The following is a 22,865-nucleotide window of genomic DNA, read 5'->3' as shown; positions in this document are numbered from 1 at the left end:
ACCATTGAGCTAGACCCTGTTGCACGAATGTTATGTTTAGTGTCGTCAGAGTTAGGGTGCGTTCACAGCCTGCATGTTCAGAGCGGTTTCTTCAAACTCTGCAGTGTTTCCTCCTTTAGTCCAGTTTGTTTGTCCAGGTGCGAACAATGACCTTTGAACTCTGGGGGCACCAAATAAAACAGCACTCTAACAAGAGAACTGCGGTGCGGTTCGTTAGGAGTGAGAACGTAATCCAACCAACTATAGGAAACGACCCCAAAACGCAAGGGATTATGGGTAGACAGAGATGGATGTTGACATGTGATAGTCAGCAGTTCCTCATGCTTGGAAAGCCTAGCAGGACAAAATGAAGTCGGGACTGATGCTCATATTCAGCTATTTCTTCATGTGTTCTTAACTGGTATGAACACCACAGAAGAAGAGCGCAGTCCATCATGCTGAGGTACAGTTACTGCCGCCAAAATCTGTAACCTGGCAAGATGACAGGTCACCAAAAAACTCTGTCCAATAAAGGAGCTGCTCGTAAGTCATGTGACTTTTGCTCACAAGCTCTGGTTTGCTTGGGCAGTTTGAAACGAAACTAACCAAATACAGAATTGCAACAACTCTTAACTTTTCCACTTCGGTTTCGCCCAAAGAAAATGAACTGTAGGTGTGATTGCAGTCTTAGAATCGGTTTAATCGCTGAGAACAATGAACATACAGGTATTTGTCGTGTTATATTGGTGCAGAGACCCTTGGACAACAGCCAATACTCACACATGTGATATAAAGGCAACAAGAGCTGACATACAATGCAGAGGGACAGTGCAGAAAACACTAAAAATATTAGACGATATATCCAAAAAAATATATACAATTAAAATCTACTAGACTTAAAATGAAGAGTTGAAGACATTTACACTACCAGTCAAAGGTCTGGACCCACCTGACTGAATCTTCTGTGTTTTTCATTCTCTTAAAGCCATTTTGATCTAAAGGCTTCTGCTTAAATGCTTGAAATTTGTCTCTTAGACAAATATAAATAGTGAAGTTGATCCTATGTATGAATTTCTTTCCAAAGCCTTTTGCCTTTCCATCAAGGCAAAGGGCGGCTACTTTAAAGAATCTAAAATATAAGATAGTTTTGATTTGACAATTTTTTGGTCGCTGCATAATTCCATTTGTGTTATTTCATAGTTTTGACGTCTTTACTGTTATTCTAAAACGTGGAAAATGGTAAAAAATAAAGAAAAATGCGGTGTGTCCAAACTTTTGACTGGTAGTGCTGCAGTATGGTTGCAGTAGAAGATGGAAGTGCATTAGTCACCGAACACCTGCAGGCACTGACCAGGCTCTGCTGCCTTGCTCAGAGGCAGAGCGTCTCCCCACTCCCACACACACCACCTCCGCGGCCTCGTCGTTCATTCAAATACACTTTACTCCAGAACGTTCTGCGGCCAAACTGACTGTCTGACCTTCGGCTCCGGTCGGACCCCTCCCCTTCCCATTCACATGCCGTCCCAGAAGTTCTCGCCCCAGTAGCCTCAAACAAGGTAAAGCCTAATTAAACGAGAGGGAGCTGGGTTACGAAACAGAAGAGGGAAAAGGGGGGGGGGGGGGGGGGGGGGGAGAGGAGGTCTTATGTGCATTCCTGCCGTTGGAACCAAAAAAAAACATAAAAGTCCCACAAAGACTCGGCTTTGGTCCGAACCCGATTTTGAATAAAGCCAATGGGACAGACGACAGAGGGGCTTTGATTGGTGGAGCAGCCAGTCGGTGCTGCAGGGTTAAAAGTATGAAAAAAACATGAATGACTATGAGGAAAAAGTCTGGAAAATAACCACTTAGCTGCAATTTTGAAAGAGTGTGTTTAATATGATATGAGCTCTCTAGCCTCAAGTCCAAGGTGTGAAAGAATGAGTGATAAATTAGCAAATTCAAAAAAATGAGAAAAACGAGCGTGCGAATTTCGAATGAAAATGTGTGAGCCAATAACGAAATACTGTTGATTGTTTGGCTGTGGATCAGTGGAGCAGCCAGGTAGTATGAAAAATGATTTTGACAGCTGCCAGTTTGTTAAAAGTTTAGGAAATCTTCAAAAAATCATGAGGAAGTTTGGCTAAAGTGTAGAAATTCACCACTTGGATGCAGTGTGCTTGCTTCAGAAAGAACGTGTACAGTATTGCGATGTTATTTACCTAAAGACCAAGGCGTAAAAACATAGGCAGTAAATTTGCAACGTCTCAATACAAAATCTGGAAAAATGTGGGAATTTGGAGTGGAAAAGTCTATGAATCAGAATGGGGAAAATATTACCCTCAGCCAAAAGCCAAATGCTGTTGAATATTTGTCTGTGGATCAGTGGAGCGGCCAGTCGGTGGTACTGGGTCACCTGCAGGAGCCTGGGAAGTATGAAAAATTATTCTGACAACCTCCTGGTCATCAACGGTATAGAAAAACGTAAACGATCACGAGGAAGTTTGGAAAAAGAGGAAAATAACCACTTGGCTGCAATGTGCTTGCCTCTGAAATAGTGTGTTTATATAATCTTTTCACATGGCAGATTTTTAAGACCAAGGTGTAAAAGAAATGAGCGTTAGATTTGCAGCGTCTAAATAAATGAGGTGTGTGAATTTCGAATGGAAAAGTGTACAAACCTGAATTGGAATTTACCTCCAGCCAACAGCAAAATACTGCTGCATCTTTGGCTGCGGCTGCTAACTTTATTTGCCCTACCAGCCTCTTTGGCAGGTAACCAGCCAAGAGTTTGGCAGTCACATCGTCTTTGAAAAAAATACCTTTGGCTGGTAAGACACACTTAAAGCGCCCGCTGAAGTTTGCTGTACGACTGCCAGCGTAACCGGTGAATGAAAAGGTTTGTGTCCTGTCCTGACAGTTTACGGTCAGCGGCGGTGGGATGGAGCAGAGCGGGGCGGGGGGTGGGGTGGGGGGGTATGGTTTGATTTGACTGGAGAAACACATTAAAGCGGAAGGTTGGCTTAATGGCAGCTGACAGCTTCTCCAGTCTCTTTAATGGGGACACGGTCGGTTACGCCCGGGACTTGGCTTGAGGAGGAGCTACAGCGTTTCCCCTGGAGTTTATGCACCAACGCTGGGCCAACACAGCTAGAACATTAACACCGCTTATCAAGGAAATGTGAAAATAAAAACTCAACCCAGAATCCTCCAGAACACAAGCCAGGAAATGTCCAACTGCCAAATGTTGGTAGATTTTGTGTGTGCCATGTATGTTTGTCTCCCTGGTAGCTGGCTGTCATTTGGAGGTGAAGAAACTGGTTGTGCTGGTTGGTAAAATAGTGAAAGTGGCTGGTGGATTTCAGGATTTATCAGCCCAGTTGACAAAAAAGTAAAGTTTCCAGTTGTGATAGTCAATGTTAAGAATGAGCTTTAAGACCTTCAGCATGATAAAGCATCCAAAAAGTGCCAGTTTTACCTCTATGACTGTTATTATAACCAAAACTGGTGTCAAATTATAGACAGACATGGAACCACAATCAAAATTACCTTTATGCACTATTGCTGCAAACAGAAGAAACACTACTGTCTATGCAGCAGCCTGTGCAAGAGGAAGCATCGAAACTGCACCATGGTGCTTTGAAGCAACTTTTTAGGATTATTTTATTTGCTTAAAATGCGTGTTTTAAAATGACCTAAAAGGAGTTTTAGAGCATATATTGGCAGGTTTGACACGCCTTGTCTTTTGCCTGCGTTGGGATGCCTGTGTATCTGTCATTGTCCATGGGATGGCCTTGCCAGAAACGGCTGACTGTACACTGATGGGCCTCTTATGCTGCTTAGCCTACTTAGGTCATTATGTTACTGGGAGGATGTGAGATGAGCGGAGGCTTCAGTGAATCTGCAGCCAAACTGTAGATTCAGCAGGACTGGCAGGTAGACGGACCACCGCTGTGGCAACTTCCCCGTCACTCGGGTTATAAAACACAGATTGATCAAGGTCGTACAAAAGCGGGGGGATTTCCTGGCGCAGGCCTACGTTAAAAAACGCGAACCGAAATCAATTGGTACCATTTGTCTCGTAATCCCTCGTCTGATCAAAGGCGTCTCCCGGTTTTCCTAGGCTGCTGATGGAGATTAAAGAGCGGCTGAGCGGCACGTTGAGCTTTAAATTCCAGCGAATCTTAAGTCAGATGGCGGTGCGTAGCGGGAGCGCGGCCGGGCCGGCGCCGCACAATGCAACATATTCTGTGTGGCTCTAAGAACAAGGGGGTCGACATCACACCGGGACAAAGACGCGCTTTATTCCTGGCAATTTGTTATTTAAAGAGGATCCACTTGACAACGAGGCCAAATTCAGAGACAAGAGGGCTGAAAGCACTTGTGGGGGTTTTTACATTCTAGATGTTCTGCGCTGCACCATTACTGGGCCTACTGTCCCACTTCAGCATCACATCTCTGCTTTAGCTCTCATGCAGGCCAGGATCGTTTTGACAATGCATACCCAGTTTTAGACCAAGCTGTAAATACATTATTACATTTTTAAACAATGCACAAACAGCTGTAGATATCAAAAATATGCACCAGAGAAGTACAAGATGATGCTTTATTTGTGTCAGTTTTCGTCAGTTACTCCAGAAGACTGAGATTGGAGAATTTTTTTTCTCTCTCCATTCATTGGAGGAACAGTCTGAAAATCGCACATCTATCACATAAATGAACGCAAACAAAGCAGATTCTGACAATATATAAAAGAACTAGACATTCTGCGGAAATCCGGTTCAACAGTTCAAAGTTCAAAGTTCAACATCACTTTAAAACCCAATGTAGCCTCATTTTAGCCTAGACGTTTATAACCACTTAGACGCCTTTTAATGGGCTAATCAGCGTAAAATAGCTCAGTGGGACGGCTGTGGTTCAGTATCCGTGTCCTTGAGTTTTCCACTGGCATACAGAGTAGTTGTGTGGGACGTCACCTGCATCATGAAGACATGAAGACATCCTCATGATACCGACTGCTCTACTTGAATCATTTCTATTTTTACTACTTTTGAAGTTTTGAAGTAACTGCTGTTAAGTTTTAAACTAGCTACTCTTTAAGTTTTTAGATTAACTACTCTTAAGTTGACAATACATTTTGCACACTGTGCTTTTGCACTGAAATCATGAAATTGGGTCAGCGCCAAATATGTTTTGGGTGCTTTACCGGGACGCCTCCAGCTTACCGAAACCAAACTGAACTGTGTGCAAAACAAGATGGAGAGCCATTTTGTTCTGCGGCCCGACACACTTACGCTGTGGAATAAACATTCTGGTTCATGTTGGCTCTTGCCTGTGTTAGCCTAAATATGAGATCATGCCCACAGGCGTAACAGACATGCATTAGAATAATTCAGTACAATATTGCTTTGTAACCCCGATAAGAGCCCGCTCTGTTTGCTTCCCATGCGAGGCAGTGGGCCACACTGCGACCACTTGAAATTTTAATGTGCCAGCTTAGACACGCATATGGTTTTAGTGGCTTTAACAGTGCTGCGGTATTGTGTCCAGCATGCTGCATCATGTCACAGCTCTCTGCATGTGACCGAGTCCACAGCAGCTCTCTGAGGCTTCATTCACACACCGCAGGCCTTCACGCTCATGTCTGGGTTTGCTGCTCGTATGTTATTTTGGAAGGCTGTTAATATCTGTTCTCGGACATTAGCTGCATCATATTCCATACAACAAGAAGGGACAGAGATGTGGAAAAGACACGAGTATCTAAAAAAAACGTCAAAAAGAAACTGTGCTTCTACCCCTCTGTATGCAGGCTTGTCCTCTAGTTAAAGTCGAGATGAAATGAAAAATACCTTTTTAACCCTTTTAGATCACATCCCCGGTCATATTGTGCACCTATTTAACAATATATGCCAAAAAAAATACAAAAAATCTGTTTCTTTGTATTCTTATATCAAAATTCAATCATGTTTTCTTCCTGTAAAACAAAATATGCCGTGTGCTTACGTAAGCAGGACTCAACCAATTTCAACCAATAATATCATGACATCCACCCATCAATCAATCTTCAACTTTTAGCGCACAGAGCTAAGATTCATTAGTTAGCTAGCTAGCAGCAGCACGGTACTTCGGTGTGTCTTCGGGTGTTATGACACGCCCACTTTTCAACGTTCAAATCAAATTCCTCCCAACGTTACGTCCCGCCTGTCTTTCCTGTTTCACTCGGAAATACGTCACGATACGGAAGTTTGATACTCTCGAAATGCCGTTTCATCTCGACTTTAACATGAAGGGACTCCAATATTCAATATTCACTTCACTCTACATTGTTTTGATACATTTCAGTTACAGTCTGTGCTGTCAAGTTTTGACTGAATTGAGGCGTCTCCCCAAATACCAATCAGGTCAGATATTTGGCTTTCTTTCCATTGTTGTATATCGTTGTCCAAGCTGCTGTAGCGCCAAAATTATGACAATCATCTCAGGTGAATGATGTACGATTTCCTTATTGTCATGGCAATAGGCCATATGCCGGTATGAACATTTCATAGTACGATTACCTTGGCCAGAATTATGTTGATATAAGATATCATCACGATAATTATTAATACCTTAAAAACAGTACTGTAATATGCTTCTGTTACAAGTTTTATTATAAGACTGTCGAACATATGTAAAATATTTATGTGAACTATTGACTTTTTGCGTTTTATTATTCAGCCTCCCAACAAGTCGGCGGTTATCACGGTAGTCATGGTAATACAAATTAGGGCTGGTGTCATAACTTTATTGTTTTTAACTGTGATAAATAGTCATACCGGTTATTGTCCCATCCCTACATGGCAACGCTGACAAATTCTGGTTTGAGCGTTCAAGTTGGAGCCTGAGTGGAGGAACCGGATACACAACTTAGTGGGTTTTCGTCTCACCAAAACATTACACCATTTGGTGGATGCTTTTATCCAAAGCACCTGACAGTACCAAGAGGGTCATATATTTTCCTGTTAGTGACCCCAGAAGGGACATTTTTCACATCATCCTATCTACTCACATAAGAACAAATTGATGTTAAAAGAGAATATCACTCAGTGTAAGAACATCCACACTCTTCCTTTTGCCTGCCACAGCTCAGTTCATATCTGTGAATACATACAGTTCCTTCCTGAACAAGGAAACATGATAACCAAGCCTCTTATATAGGATGTGTTGCTGCTCAGAAAGTCTCCACTTGTGCATCAGGAGAGGAAATTGTTTCATTACAAGCCTCTGTGTGGGCAGCGTCCTCTTACTGAACACCATGTGCGTTCCTTGTCCTCTCCTCACAGGTTGCATGTTGTTCGGTTCAAACGCAGCTCTCGCTGGCTGTTTTGAAGAGTAGAGACACACTTGACCATTTCTCAATTTCTTTTACATCCAGGTTTGGGACGTAACACCAGTCGCCAACCAATTGCGGTCTTGGCAATGACTGGCAGGTTTTGGTTTTTTTTTGCAAAATATTTTTCTTGAAAACAGTTTTAAACAACATAATGAGCATGTGGGTGTGAATTTTAGAATTTTTTTTACCATGGAAAAGAAAAATGACAGTAAGGAACACTCACAATATACACATAAAAGAAAGAAGAACAGAAGAAAAAACAGCAAAGGTACAAAACCCCAAGAACCCAAACACACCAACATTTACACACCCCACCCTGGCTCAGTAAGAGTGAAGAGTACACACAACAGAATTTAACAAACCAGCCCTTAGTCCGGCAGGACCTGCAAGTCTGTAAAGTATGATAAAAAAGGTTTCCATTTGTGAGACTGGCAGGTTTTTATACACTAATAACCACTTTGTCAGGTAGCAGCCATCATATGAAGGTTATATTGTATTCCTTTAAAATAATTCTGCACACTGCAAATAAAAGTCTAGGACAAAAAGGTTTCTTTAGTTAAGAAAAACGAATTTATTGCATAAGTGCCCAACTTAAAGGTGCAAGTGAAAAAAGAAACTGGATGTACAAATTTGTGCATATAGTTCTTACTTTGAGTACTGAGTTCAGTACTTTGATTCTTTCACCTGCGTTACAGTTGACTTTCATCTGAGCGCAACCAGTATCTTTGCTTTTTCTCTATATTTCTATATCTAAAAATCATATTTGGTTGCTAAAACTGACTGACTGACTAACCCACTCCAGCTGGTCTGGAACATGCGATCTCCATATACGATATTTGCATATTACACAGTGTATTGCATGTTGCAGATGTCTGTTGTCTGGCGTTTTGTTTTGTCTGGTTATTTTTATGCCTCAGGTTGTCCGTCCGTCCGTCCGTCCGTCCCATTCTCGTGAACGCGATATCTCAGGAACGCCTTGAGGGAATTTCTTCAAATTTGGCACAAACGTCCACTTGGACTCAAGGATGAACTGATTAGATTTTGGTGGTCAAAGGTCAAAGGTCAGGGTCACTGTGACCTCACGTCCGTCCCATTCTCATGAACAACGATATCTCAGGAACGCCTGGAGGTAATTTCATTACATCTGGCACAAACGTCCACTTGGACTCAAGGATGAACTGATTAGAATTTGGTGGTCAAAGGTCAAGGTCAAGGTCACTGTGACCTCACAAAAGACGACAACCAGGACAGGGGGCCTCCTGTTCCTCTGGTAGTCCACCACAAGCTCATTGGTTTTGCTGATCTTGAGCTTCAGGTGATTGTCGTTGCACCATGTGACGAAGCTCTCTATCAGTCCTCTGTACTCCTCTGTAAAAATAGTCTCTAAGTGAAGACAGCATGTTTCTCACTGGAAATTATTCTTCCAACTTCCATTTTGCCAAAAAATACACTTAATACCTTTTTATTAAATTCCTTCAAAGTCTTCACTACATATATTTTATGAGTCTGGACAGACATGGATGTAAACTGCAACTTGACTTGTTGGCGGAGGCATTCAATCGCGAGGCGGTTATTTCTAGTTTGTTTTTTACTCTTTGCTCGTTTTATATTTACTGTGAACACCTCAAATGTGTTACACCACAACCCAAATTTCCCCATGGGGACAGTAAAGTTGCTATTCTAATCTATTCTAAAACCCTAAAAGTGTCTGGTCAATTTTCAGAAAGGGAAAAAAAAAAAAAATCAACCAGCAGCCACTGTGTATAAATAGTCGGTTTCCTGCCCCGCTCCATAGTACCATATTAGTTTCTATTGGTTCTGAAGGTAAAAATGTGTTTAAAAGGAAAGACTGGATGGGTCTGATGTGGTTTGTGATGTTTTTTTACACCTGTACCTCTCTGCCTGTGTCTCGGAGGTCTTGGTGTTTTAGATTTTAGCAGGTCGGGTCGCATCGGGTTTCCTGTTTGTGTGTTGTTGAACAAATAAAGAATTCGCAGCAGCGGCTTACACAGTCATTATGCCCGCTGTTTGCTCATTTGAGTTTATTTTTTCACCGAGATAATGATAGACTGACAGGCGAGCCTAAACCACACACACACACACACGCACACACACACACCACACACTCAGACAGAGACATGAAAACCCATTAGCAAGCTGAAACAGATGCTATATTCTGTCTTTCTGTCTGTTTGTGTTCTGCTTCTTGCTGTTTGTTGTTGGAAATGAACTTTTTCTGGCGTTTATTAGCTGCCATGAACTAGTTATAGGAGACATTTTTCAGGATTTTCAAGGCAATTTCATTAAGCCCGTGGCCTTCTGTATCCATAAAGACACTCACACTTCCATGAATATGTCAGGAGATAATTGTGACGCTCCATTGAACAATCAACAGCAGTCTTTTCTGTCTTTCTCTTATGTGTTAATTTTGTTGTTTTTTTAGTTTTTACCAGCTGTTATTCCTCTTCTGGGGCAAGTTATTAACTTTCATGAACCTATTTCGCCCCGTAGATCCAGCAAATTCCAAACAAACATAACCGCTCAAAAGCCGGGCCAAATAAATATGCACTCGGCGTATAAAATAGCACGGTAATAACAGGGAAACAGACTGAGCAGGTGGATCCAGTGATTTTAAATCCATTTCATAATGAAGCAGCGGAGGTGTGACCAAGTCAACTTCGCTCGAGTCCCAAGTCAGTCTCAAGTCTTGAGGCACAAGTCAAGTCCCAAGTCTAAATGTAGAACACCAAGTCAAGTCAGAACAAATCAGGAGTCCAGTATCAACTTAAGACTTGAGACTTGACTTGACTTGGGTTCTGGTGACTTGGGACTTGACTCTGACTTGTACTTTGATGACTTGAAAAGGTTTCTAAAGTCTTGACTTGAGATCTTGTGTTTGTGTAAATGACTCAGATTGAAAGTGATGAGATTTGTTCCAGCGGACGACTGAATTTAAATTCTGTTTTCTGAATTTGTATGGAATGATTGAATTTATTGAAGTTGAAACTGATTATAGAAATCAAACTCATGATGCTCTTACCAAGTTTTTATCCTATTAAAACATTGAAAAGCATTGAAAAGTCCTAGATATTTAGTTTTATTGAAGATATTAAATTGATACTGGACTCTTGATTTGTTCTGACTTGACTTGCTGTTCTACATTTAGACTTGGGACTTGACTTGAGACTTGTGCCTCAAGACTTTGGACTGAATTGGGACTCGAGCAGAATTGACTTGGTCACACCTCTGGTCTATGACTGTCCAACTATCAACAGTACAACATTGTTTAGCCTATTATCTATAATACATCTATAGTACATTAGTGAGAACATTGACATGGGCTAGGTTGGTTACATAGTAATTGGAAAACAGTGCATAGTCCATGGGAATAGATATCAGAAATATATTGCGATCATCCTAGATATTACTTTGCAGCCTTATAACACTGCTAGTATATTGACAGAACAAGGTAAAGTACACTATTGGTAAAAATATATATATATATTACAGTATAGTATTTTGAAGTGGGAAACATGTAGGAACTCTGTCCACAGAGCGTTGGAGGCAGGAGATATAATGTTGGAGCTGGCAGCTGGTTGGGAAGTTGTAACGAGACAGCGCTGTGTCAGCAGGTTGCCATGGCGATGCTGCCGTCCCATAACGTTTCATTGTGTCCCCCCCCCACCCCCCGTCTCGTCCTGGCCTGCCCTCCACTGCCTCTGTGTCTGGCTCTCTGTGTGTCTGACTGTTTCTCTCTCTCTGTCTCGTCCACCTCAAGGCCGCATGGGGAAAAAAATAACTGCAGTCTCGCATTTTTTAAAAACATCACAAAAAAGGTTTATTTATTTTTATTTTATTTTATCTGTGCAATTTGGAAAAAGGCTAAAAATATGAACAAATACATACAGTAATATAAAATGCACAGGTGGTATAAAAAAAACAACCTTAAGGGCTTATAGTAGAAGCACCCAACATACAGTGCATGCATTATATACATTCACATACATATGTCATACATGTACAAAAACATCCACAGATACAGTGCACTAGGACACACACACAAATACATAAACTACACAAACAGAACTTTAGGAAATTAACAATCAGTAATAATGCATCTTACATAAAAAGATTTAAAAAGAATCAATAGTACTGTACATAACTAGTATAAATAGGTATATATATATAACTATTAAAAACCCCATTGTGTAAATTCAAGCAACCATTCTTTCCTTCCGTCCTGAAACTCATCCTTTCTTTTCCGACAGCGTTTTGCCGGCAGCTGCAGCCGCTCCTCCAACACGCGGCCTCCGTCCGTCTGTTTTACCGGCCGCCGGTCTAGACTCACGTGATCCGGGGTTGTAGAGACCCGGGCTTGGAGATGCAACATTTGTTAGTGCAGCGGTAACACCAGAGAAGCCGTTCTGTGGTGTGATTGTGTGGATGATGGTGATGCAATACTTTGGCAGCACCAGAAGTACCCAGAATCACAGTTAAGGAGCATCCTCATCGCCGTTATGGCTTTTGTACAGCAGCATGAATATAAGTTTCCTCAAAGTAGTATATGTAGATTTTGTTTTTGAGAAAATGAGAAAGATTGCCAATTACCTGCCTGTTTGCCAAGGTTATATTGTGCTTTAAAAAACAAAAAAACAAGTTTGTACCAAAGTGCTTTATAGAAATTGGTTCTAAAAGATGAGAATAAAAATGAAACGAATAAAACAAAACAAGACAAGAATAAAAATGCAGAAGATTAAAAACGCATAAGAGCAGAAAAATAAAATAAGTAGACACACACCACACACACACACACATAAGCACACAGGTATGAGTATACACACCTGAACACCTGATCAATCAAAACAAAAAGCTAATAAAAGCTAGTAAAATCTTATCTGTTATAAAACAGGAAACATATTAAAGGCCCAGTGTGTAACATGTAAAAACTGTCATGCTGAACTTCAGCAAACTGGATGACGATTAGTGAATTGATCAGCAGTTGTTGTAGTTGGCATTATTTGGTGGGGTTGTACATCAGGATTTTCTTAAATACAGCAGTGATTAAATTAGTTGTGTGACACATAGCAAGCAGAGGCAGAATCACTTTATTCACCCTCTGCAATAAATGTCCAGGAGTTTGATTTCTGCGGAGAGATATCGACCGCTGACCGAGAGTTACGGTCCGCACCGGTGTTTCCCCCGGAGGTTTCTTCCTGTCAGCGTGGAAAAAAAGCCTCTGAAACGGCATTTAGACCTCCATGGGACGCTAAAACTCCCCATTGAAGCGACGATGATGTATGGAAAAGTGTTATTTTATCATTTGAAAATTAATTTTACGATAATGAAATGATGATGATGATGTTCCAGCATCCAGCTCCTTCCCCTCCCCACCAATTCAGTGGGGAAACTCTGGTACAGGGATACAGTACAAGGGGACAGTGCAAGACATATGATGGACAGTAGACGATACATATCTCTCTATATATAGACATTTCTCATTCAGTCACAAGTTCATAACCAGCAGATGGAAAAACACTCTTATGATTATTTTCATTATCGATTAATCTTTTTTCGATCAATCATTTAGTCTATAAAATGGCACAAATAATGATAAATGCCCATCACAATTCACCAGAGCCCAAAGCGATTCTTCAAACGTCTCGCTTAGTCTGACCAGCAGCCAAATAAAACCCAAAGTGTTCATTTTATAATGATAGCATAATGAAACAGAAAAGCAAATCTTAGCATTTGTGAAGCCGAAACCAGAAAATGTTTGGTATTTTTACTTGATGAAAGACTAAAACGATTAATCAAAATTATAATCTATTAATTTTCTGTCAGTCGACTAATCGTTTCAGCTAGGTATGCCCCGATAACGTTTTTTGGCCATAGATCGTTTTTTTGTTTTGTTATAGCAGCTGGTATAGCAGTATTATAGGTCAGTTTCCATTTTACATACATTTCATCCATCAAATTGAGTCCTGGTTAAAAAGTATCCACATTTTCTTTTTTTCTACCTCCAATATTTACTTGATCATTATGTAAACAAAACCATGAGCGTTCTAGGTAGCCAACATGATTTAGTGAGATAACCGAAGCACAAGACTCAGACTGTTGCTGCTCGCCTGTGTTGTTGAGTCGAGTTAAATAAATGGAGACGCCCTCCGAAGACATATATCCGTTTCAGTCTTTGTTTTTGTATAAGTGAATGTTCTTAAGAGAGAAATGAGACTTTTCAGTTGCCTCTCCGCTGTTAGGGTCTCCGGACAGCGGTGCAGAGTGCAGACCGTCATGTAAACAAACGCACGTGGCATGCGATGAACTGATGCATTAAATAAGCAGAGAATTAAATGAGGGGAAGTAGCGGGCGTGACGGACTGTGACGTTACCGGTTGTCCATGAAGATTCGTGTTTTTAATTAACTTGTAGCCTAAAGAAATATGAATTCAAGAAGTTCAAGAAGAGAAATGGCTCATGTGTTTTGCGTCATCGATCGGTTTTTGCAATCAGCGTCTATAAAGAATTATCGTAATTCTCCGATCTCATATTTATACTGAATATCGGCCGATTCCGATTGCTGGCCGATCGATCGCGACATCCCTAGTTTCAGCAGTAATTCCTTGTTTTGACGCAGAAGACCATGTACCAAGTGCCATGTAGCGGCAATGTCCTGGGTTCAAACGCGACCCAGACTGTCTCTCTCTCCTTTGAACTATCAAATCAAGGCGAAAATGCCAAAAAAAAAAAAAAAAGATCTTTAGAAGCCATTTGTCTTATCTCCATGTCAGACTGTAACAGGGTTTAGCATCTGGCCTGAAATAAAAATTGGAAGTAATCAAAGAAAAGCTTGGTGTTTTTTTTTTTTGCAAACACGCTGAACTGCAGTGCAGTGACAGACAGGAGTGATGAGGCTTTCCCTCCATCAGCACAAACACTGCTCTCTCTCTCTCTCTCTCTCTCTCTCTCTCTGTCTCTCTCTCCATCTTTTCCCCGTTTCTATTTGCCTTGCTTTCTCTCTCCCTTTCTCTTCCTCTCTCCCCCTCCCTTTTTGCTTTGTCTTTCTCCACATCTTTCCCTTTTTCTGCCTCCCTTACTCTTTTACACTTCTCTCTCTCTCTCTCTCTCTCTCTCTCTCTCTCTCTCTCTCTCTCTCTCTCTCTCACTATCTGTCTCTCTCTCCCCCTGTCTCTTTCTCATTGTCTCTCCACCTCCCTCCCTCTCTCCCCTTCTCCTGTTTCTCTTTCCCCTCTCTCTCTTTCTGCCCCACCCCTTTCTCATTGTTTCTCACCCCGTTTCTCTCTCTCTCTCCATCTCGCTCTGTCTCTCTCCCCCTCTTTCCCATCTCTTCCTCTTCCTCTGTCCCCCTTTGTCTCTCTACCTCACCCTGTCTTTCATTATCTGTACCCCTCTCTCTCTTTCTTTCACTATCTGTCTCTCTCTCCCCCTGTCTCTTTCTCATTGTCTCTCTACCTCCCTCCCTCTCTCCCCTTCTTTTATCTGTTTCTCTTTCCCCCCTTTCTCCTCTCTCTCTTTCTGCCCCACCCCTTTCTCATTGTTTCTCACCCCGTTTCTCTCTCTCTCTCATCTCGCTCTGTCTCTCTCCCCCTCTTTCCCATCTCTTTCTCTTCCTCTGTCCCCCTTTGTCTCTCTACCTCACCCTGTCTTTCATTATCTGTATCTCTCTTTCTTTCACTGTCTCTCTCTCTCCCTGTCTCTTTCTCATTGTCTCTCTACCTCCCTCCCTCTCTCCCCTTCTCCTATCTGTTTCTCTTGCTCCCTCTTTCCCGTCTCTCTCTTTCTGCCCCACCCCTTTCTCATTGTTTCTCACCCCGTTTCTCTCTCTCTCTCCCCCTCTTTCCCATCTCTTTCTCTTCCTCTGTCCCCCTTTATCTCTCTACCTCACCCTGTCTTTCATTATCTGTATCTCTCTCTCTGTCTCTCTCTCCATCTTTTCCCCTGTTTCTATTTGCCTTGCTTTCTCTCTCCCTCTCTCTTTCTCTCTCTCCCCCTCCCCTTTTGCTTTGTCTTTCTCCACATCTTTCCCTTTTTTCTGCCTCCCTTACTCTCTTATACACTTCTCTCTCTCTGTCTCTCTCTCTCCCTGTCTCTTTCTCATTGTCTCTCTACCTCCCTCCCTCTCTCCCCTTCTCCTGTTTCTCTTTCCCCTCTCTCTCTTTCTGCCCCACCCCTTTCTCATTGTTTCTCACCCCGTTTCTCTCTCTCTCTCCATCTCGCTCTGTCTCTCTCCCCCTCTTTCCCATCGCTTTCTCTTCTTCTGTCCCCCTTTGTCTCTCTACCTCACCCTGTCTTTCATTATCTGTACCTTCCTCTCTCTCTCTCTCTCTCTCTCTCTCTCACTATCTGTCTCTCTCTCCCCTGTCTCTTTCTCATTGTCTCTCCACCTCCCTCCCTCTCTCCCCTTCTCCTGTTTCTCTTTCCCCTCTCTCTCTTTCTGCCCCACCCCTTTCTCATTGTATCTCACCCCGTTTCTCTCTCTCTCTCCATCTCGCTGTTTCTCTCCCCCTCTTTCCCATCTCTTTCTCTTCCTCTGTCCCCCTTTGTCTCTCTACCTCACCTTGTCTTTCATTATCTGTATCTCTCTCTCTCTCTCTCACTCTCACTATCTGTCTCTCTCTCTCTCCCTGTCTCTTTCTCATCGTCTCTCTACCTCCCTCCCTCTCTCCCCTTCTCCTATCTGTTTCTCTTTCCCCCTCTTTCCCCTCTCTCTCTTTCTGCCCTACCCCTTTCTCATTGTTTCTCACCCTGTTTCTCTCTCTCTCTCTCTCCATCTCGCTCTGTCTCTCTCCCCCTCTTTCCCATCTCTTTCTCTTCCTCTGTCCTCCTTTGTCTTTCTACCTCACCCTGTCTTTCATTATCTGTACCTCCCTCTCTCTCTCTCGCTCTCTTTCTTTCACTCACTATCTGTCTCTCTCTCCCCCTGTCTCTTTCTCTACCTCTCTCTCCTTCTCCTATCTGTTTCTCTTGCTCCCTCTTTCCCCTCTCTCTCTTTCTGCCCCACCCTTTCTCATTGTTTCTCACCCCGTTTCTCTCTCTCTCTCATCTCGCTCTGTCTCTCTCCCCCTCTTTCCCATCTCTTTCTCTTCCTCTGTCCCCCTTTGTCTCTCTACCTCACCCTGTCTTTCATTATCTGTACCTCCCTCTGTCTCTCTCTCTCTCTTTTTCTTTCACTATCTGTCTCTCTCTCCCCGTCTCTTTCTCATTGTCTCTCTACCTCCCTCCCTCTCTCCCCTTCTCCTGTTTCTCTTTCCCCCTCTTTCCCATCTCTTTCTCTTCCTCTGTCCCCCTTTGTCTATCTACCTCACCCTGTCTTTCATTATCTGTATCTCTCTCTCTCTCTCTCTTTCTTTCACTATCTGTCTCTTTCTCATTGTCTCTCTACCTCCCTCCCTCCCTCCCTCCTTCTCTCCCCTTCTCCTATCTGTTTCTCTTTCCCCTCTCTCTCTCTCTCTCACTATCTGTCTCTCTCTCCCCTGTCTCTTTCTCATTGTCTCTCTACCTCCCTCCCTCTCTCCCCTTCTCCTGTTTCTCTTTCCCCCTCTTTCCCCTCTCTCTCTTTCTGCCCCACCCCTTTCTCATTGTTTCTCACCCCGTTTCTCTCTCTCTCTCCATCTCGCTGTTTCTCTCCCCCTCTTTCCCATCTCTTTCTCTTCCTCTGTCCCCCTTTGTCTCTCTACCTCACCTTGTCTTTCATTATCTGTATCTCTCTCTCTCTCTCTTTCACTATCTGTCTCTCTCTCTCTCCCTGTCTCTTTCTCATTGTCTCTCTACCTCCCTCCCTCTCTCCCCTTCTCCTATCTGTTTCTCTTGCTCCCTCTTTCCCCTCTCTCTCTTTCTGCCCCACCCTTTCTCATTGTTTCTCACCCCGTTTCTCTCTCTCATCTCGCTCTGTCTCTCTCCCCCTCTTTCCCATCTCTTTCTCTTCCTCTGTCCCCCTTTGTCTCTCTACCTCACCCTGTCTTTCATTATCTGTACCTCCCTCTGTCTCTCTCTCTCTCTTTTTCTTTCACTATCTGTCTCTCTCTCCCCCTGTCTCTTTCTCATTGTCTCTCTACCTCCCTCCCTCTCTCCCCTTCTCCTGTTTCTCTTTCCCCCTCTTTCCCGTCTCGTTCTCTTCCTCTGTCCCCTTGTCTATCTACCTCACCCTGTCTTTCATTATCTGTATCTCTCTCTCTCTCTCTCTCTCTCTCTCTCTCTTTCTTTCTTTCACTATCTGTCTCTTTCTCATTGTCTCTCTACCTCCCTCCCTCTCTCCCCTTCTCCTATCTGTTTCTCTTTCCCCTCTCTCTCTTTCTGCCCCACCCCTTTCTCATTGTTTCTCACCCCGTTTCTCTCTCTCTCTCTCTCTCTCTCTCCATCTCACTCTGTCTCTCTCCCCCTTTTCCCATCTCTTTCTCTTCCTCTATCCCCCTTTGTCTCTCTACCTCACCCTCTCTTTCATTACTCTCTTTTACACTTCTCTCTCTCTCTCTCTCTCTCTCTCCCCCCCCCCCCTCCATTCTCAGTGGTGCCCGCACGCCCGTCTTTCCAGCATCCTGCTCGTCTTTTATCCCTGTGCCTCTGGTCTGCACGGTGTTGCGTAACGCGGCAGCCGGCCAGCCGAGGGGTTTTCCTCTCCTCCGGTTAGATACGGGATAATCCACGATGCCGCTGGGCCCCCCGCGGAAAAGCCCAAGCCCTCAATCCCATCCCCATGCTTTATCATCCGAGGCTCTGGCCGTCCCGGGCAGATGATGTAATCGTCATGGGAGGGTGGAGGGAGGGGACACTCAGAAAATGTGCTGTTTTGAAGATGCTGTGTGGTACGATCAATCGATTCCACCGGTCGTGGAATTTCTGTAATATCATGGAGTTTTGGTATTTGGGATTAGAGATAGGTGAAGTCAGGGAATATCAGGGAATTTTAGGAAGGGGTCAATTTATAAGAATATAGCAGAATGGATTTTCCAACTTGTTTCACACACTGATTGCCTTATCTGGTGGTTTTCAGCTGGTTTTTTTTTCCAGACTGTTCAGCCCTTTAGAAAAACAAGACAAGACCGATTATGGAAGTTTCATACTACGATTATCTTGGCCAAAATTGTCTCTATATGATATTATCTTGATAATTATGAATAAGATGAAAACCTTAGGAGTATTTGACTGGGACGGTGACGTTGATTTATGGCTCGCAGCCTGATTATCCCCGGCTTCAGACGTGTTTATGACGCCATTTCCTCTATGACGCTGGTCCTTGCAGTGGTTAATGTGTCCATCAGCAGCCACGTGTCCCAGCAAAGTGTCCCCTGAGCAAGACACTGACCGAACCCGTACTCGCTCCCTTCTAGTAAGTCTAGTTTCCGAGGGGAGTGAAACTGATGTGCCACGGGTCGGTTTTGGCGGGGGAATCTGCTGGATCGCTTTACGGCACAAAACAGGAAGAGGTTCTGTTCTTCCAGAGCAAACGGGGCTACAGCTTTCAGAGTTTCTGGCAGCAGATGGTGGAAGGAGGGAAAGGACCGATGGAAAAAATCACTTCCAACATGTTGATCCTCTTTAATAAACCCAAAGACCCCAGGAAGGCGAAGGGGGAAACAATAGGATTTCTGGGAAAATGTAGTCTTAATATGGAGAAACACAAGCAGCAACAATACCACTGGTGTGAGATGGAGGCGACCAATCGTCTGTTTACTAATTAATTTGGAAAATGCTGCATGTCGAACTTTTAAAACCAACATTGACGTGGACTGAGGTCCTGCTGTGTTCCCATGGCTCGGGCGCTGACGGTACTAAAGCCTTCATTAGATAACACTCGGCCCGGTCCAGTGCCTGGCTGTGCCTGGAGTTTTTAAGTCACGCCACTGGATTTTTGTGTTTGCTTTCTACTTCGGCCAAAGGAATTTAAAATGTTAATCCCCCCTAATTGGAGAAATCTTATTCCCAGCCTCATGTTTGGCCCCTTCATAGTGCGGTCATATGATCCGCACACATAACCCACACATGACCTTTTGTACTCCGTTGTTAATACTAGATTAGTTTGATTTCAAGTAGGGTTAAAGAGTTTAAGCAAATGTTATTTAATTAGGATAATAACATTATCATTTGGGATGGTGGTTGACTGAATAACGTTTTGGTCCAACTTTGTACTTCCCCTGACTGTCAGTATCTGGTGGATTGTGTAATGTCCAGAATTTGACACAGTTTACTATATTTAGCTAAATCAGATGTTGCCAATCACGTGCTTAAGCTGCATAGCTCCATATCAGGACACAAAGGGCTGAATTGTTGAGGAAAAAGGCAGAGAAAGAGTGACTGCCAGGTAGACAGGGTGGGAAATGATCACCCGCTAGATACTGATACTGATTGGCTGGTTGGCTGTTGATCATTCCCCACACTGTCTCTACTGGCTAGTCAGTCTTTCTCCTGTCGTTTTCCTCAAGAATTCAGTCATTTTGTGTTTTTTTTGTGTGACCAGATCCCTGCAGTCTGTGTAGGAAAAAGGCAGGGCAACACAAAAAAGACTGAATTATTCCTGGAAAATGACATAAATATTTGCTGTTGTGGCTCTCAGATTGGCTCAAGCGGCTACTTTGGCAGGTAACCAACCATCATTTGGAGTCCTACTCTATTCTAGTCACCTAGTTGAAATAGTGAAAGTTTGCAGTGGATGAACAAGGTGGTTTCTTGCCCTGAGTATGAATGAGGGTGTTAAAAAGACTAAAATCCTGCAAAATGAGAAAAACTGAAACAAATCTTTCTACTCCTCGTATCCCTGTCAGACATCTGGGTATCTATGAAATGTTGGTAACAAGACAAATATGCTGCTTACCCCCTTGACATTATTGTATTACCTGTAGTGCTATCTATTTCTATATCCTAGATCCTACCTTTGATTTGCTTTTTTGATTTTGTTGCTGCGATGATGCAATTTCCACATGGAGATCATTAAAGTTTCAACTCTCCTCTGCTCTCCTTTGTCCTTTCCTCTTCTTTATTCCTCCTATCCTCCATCTCTTCTGCTCTTCTGCTCTTCATATCTCCTTTTCCTCCTCTCCTTTTCTTCTTCTCCTCCTCCTCCTCTTCTCTTTTCTCCTCCCTTCCCCTCCCAGCCATCATGTATGTGATGGGCGCTCTGGGCCCGGCGGCTGGTTATCTACTGGGAGGAGTTCTCATCGGCTTCTACGTCGACCCGAAGACCGTCGTCAACATCGACCAGAGCGACCCGCGCTTCGTCGGCAACTGGTGAGACCAACCAGCCTGCTTGTGTGTGTGTGTGTGTGTGTGTGTGTTAAGTGTATAATATGCACATTTGCACTTGAGGATATCTTTCTGTACAGATCATATTTCCATCTGTAAATCCGGTAATGTGTGTGAGATGCAATTATTAATCGATACACAGCTCCCAATGATGCCATCCTAAGATATGAGAGTCTTGACAGTGCTGTGATAAAAACAAAATCATTCAGCGCGGTGATAATTGCGTTCGTTAAGCTGTGTATTTAACCCCACCCCACCCCCCCCCCCCTCCTCGTCTGCCAGGTGGAGTGGCTTCCTGCTGTGCGCCGTGGCGATGCTGCTCGTCATCTTCCCCATGTTCACCTTCCCCAAGAAGCTGCCGCCCCGACACAAGAAGAAGAAGAGGAGGAAAAAGGTGAGCCTGGACGACCTGTCGAGCGACGACGACGTCCTGAAGGAGAAGAGCAACAACAACAAGAGCCAGGCGGTCAGCTCGTCCATGGGCTTCGGCAAGGACATCAAAGGTAACGGCTGGCGGTTACTGAGGGATGCTGGGATATTTCAGTTAGGGCTGCAAGGATTAGTCTGTGCCGCTGACGATGTTGACTGTAAATTAAAAGAACAAAAATCCCTTATATCTCTGCACTTAGGTCTCATTTTGTTTCCTTTACTTTAAATAGTAAGTAAGTAATAGGCTTGGTCCGATATTCGGCAATATTGAATATCGCGATATTTCAGGAATATCGCAGTATTTTCCGCAATATCAAATGGTAATTGCAGAATTTAAGCTTAATCTATCTAAGTTGCTCTGGATAAAAGTGTCAGCTAAATGCCTAAAATGTAAATGTAATATGTAAATTTTGGTTTTTCAATTTGCCTATTCACAATTGACAGGTCTTTCTTTCTTTCTTTCTCTTCTTTTACTTTTTTCTTTGCTCTTTTATTGTTGTTTTTCTCTCACCATTTGTCTTTCTTTCTTTGCTCAGCCAACTTTTCTTGGATCAACAGGGTTAAAAACAATAATAAATTCTCTCCCCGTCCTCCAGACTTGCCCAAGGCGGCGGTGAGGATCCTCAGCAACGTGACCTTCCTGTTCGTCAGTCTGTCCTACACGGCGGAGAGCGCCATCGTCACCGCCTTCATCACCTTCATCCCCAAGTTCATCGAGTCGCAGTTCGGCATCCCGGCCTCCAACGCCAGCATCTACACCGGTGAGGCCAGACGCACGCCAGTTACCTCGTCACTCAGTTTAAGGCTCTTATCCTCTCTGAAACCAGTCTGTCTGTAACAGCGGTGTACAGTTCTCTCCACCAATCATCAGTCCCACAGCAAATAAGGTTTATTCAATTCAATTCAATTCAATTCAAAATACTTTATTCATCCCTCAAGGGGCAAGTCAAGGCAGCGAGTTCATAAACAACTAGAGACCACAATATACAATCATTCATACACATAAAGACAAGAAGAAGACAAGATATAAAATAGATAAATGTAAAAACAAAACAAAAAAACGGCTTAGGTAGAGAATTGGGAAAATGCAAGACATTTAGAAAATAAGCAGTCTTTTCATCATTACCAAAAATTGTATTCCATGAAGATTTATGTTTTTTTTACACAGATTGAATAAGGAAAGGGCTCAAGCTAGATACTGCTACTACTATTACTACTACCATTTCTACTGATATTACAATTACCACTACTACCTCTACCACTACTATTAGTACTACTACTACGAGTACTACTGCTACCACAACTACCACCACAACTACTACTACTACTACTAAAACATCTACTACTGATAATAGTAATTCAAGGTTTTATTTTCATGCACAGATACATTTTTCCAGAGTATGTGTTGAATTTTCCCCAAAATACTATGACTGGTACTATGGTTAATATGGTTGAAATCAATATCACAAATAATCAATAATAAGGATTTTTTTCAATATCGATATATATCGCGATATGGCTCACGTATGCAAAATGACGTTAAATATTCAAATTAATGTTCATCCCATTGAACTGAATGGTAATGTTAGGTGTGATGTCAAACAAAACTGACATTTTCAAATAATATTCCTACCATACCTCATTTTTAATCAGAGTTTTTAAACAAAATATGCTTGTTATCATCAGTTTGGACAACAGAATTGCGTGTCACGATATCCCAAAATCACCATATTCCACTGAAAGATGATAAGCAATAATACTGAATTATCGCCCAGCCACACCGCAGACAGGCTCCAGACACCGGAGCATCACACCACACCCAGGCCGTTATTTCTGCCGCTTCAGCTCCGCT

The 22,865-nt window shown here is 42.9% G+C and overlaps 1 protein-coding gene across 1 annotated transcript in view; it reads left to right on the top strand.

The window, feature by feature from the left end:
• The window catches only part of LOC139910177 (solute carrier organic anion transporter family member 5A1-like), a 37,243-nt gene that overhangs the window by 1,186 nt on the left and 13,192 nt on the right, over window positions 1–22,865 (top strand). Inside the window, exons 2-4 of the mRNA XM_071897399.2 lie at window positions 20,437–20,569; window positions 20,867–21,087; window positions 21,610–21,774. Coding sequence (XP_071753500.1) covers window positions 20,437–20,569; window positions 20,867–21,087; window positions 21,610–21,774 — 519 coding nt within the window. The remainder of the gene's footprint in view (window positions 1–20,436; window positions 20,570–20,866; window positions 21,088–21,609; window positions 21,775–22,865) is intronic.

The sequence above is a fragment of the Centroberyx gerrardi genome, chromosome 13 (assembly GCF_048128805.1).
Source record: "Centroberyx gerrardi isolate f3 chromosome 13, fCenGer3.hap1.cur.20231027, whole genome shotgun sequence".
In the NCBI taxonomy this organism is placed as follows: domain Eukaryota; kingdom Metazoa; phylum Chordata; class Actinopteri; order Beryciformes; family Berycidae; genus Centroberyx; species Centroberyx gerrardi.
Note: the sequence above shows the minus strand (reverse complement) of the source record. Positions and strands in the feature narration are given on the sequence as shown.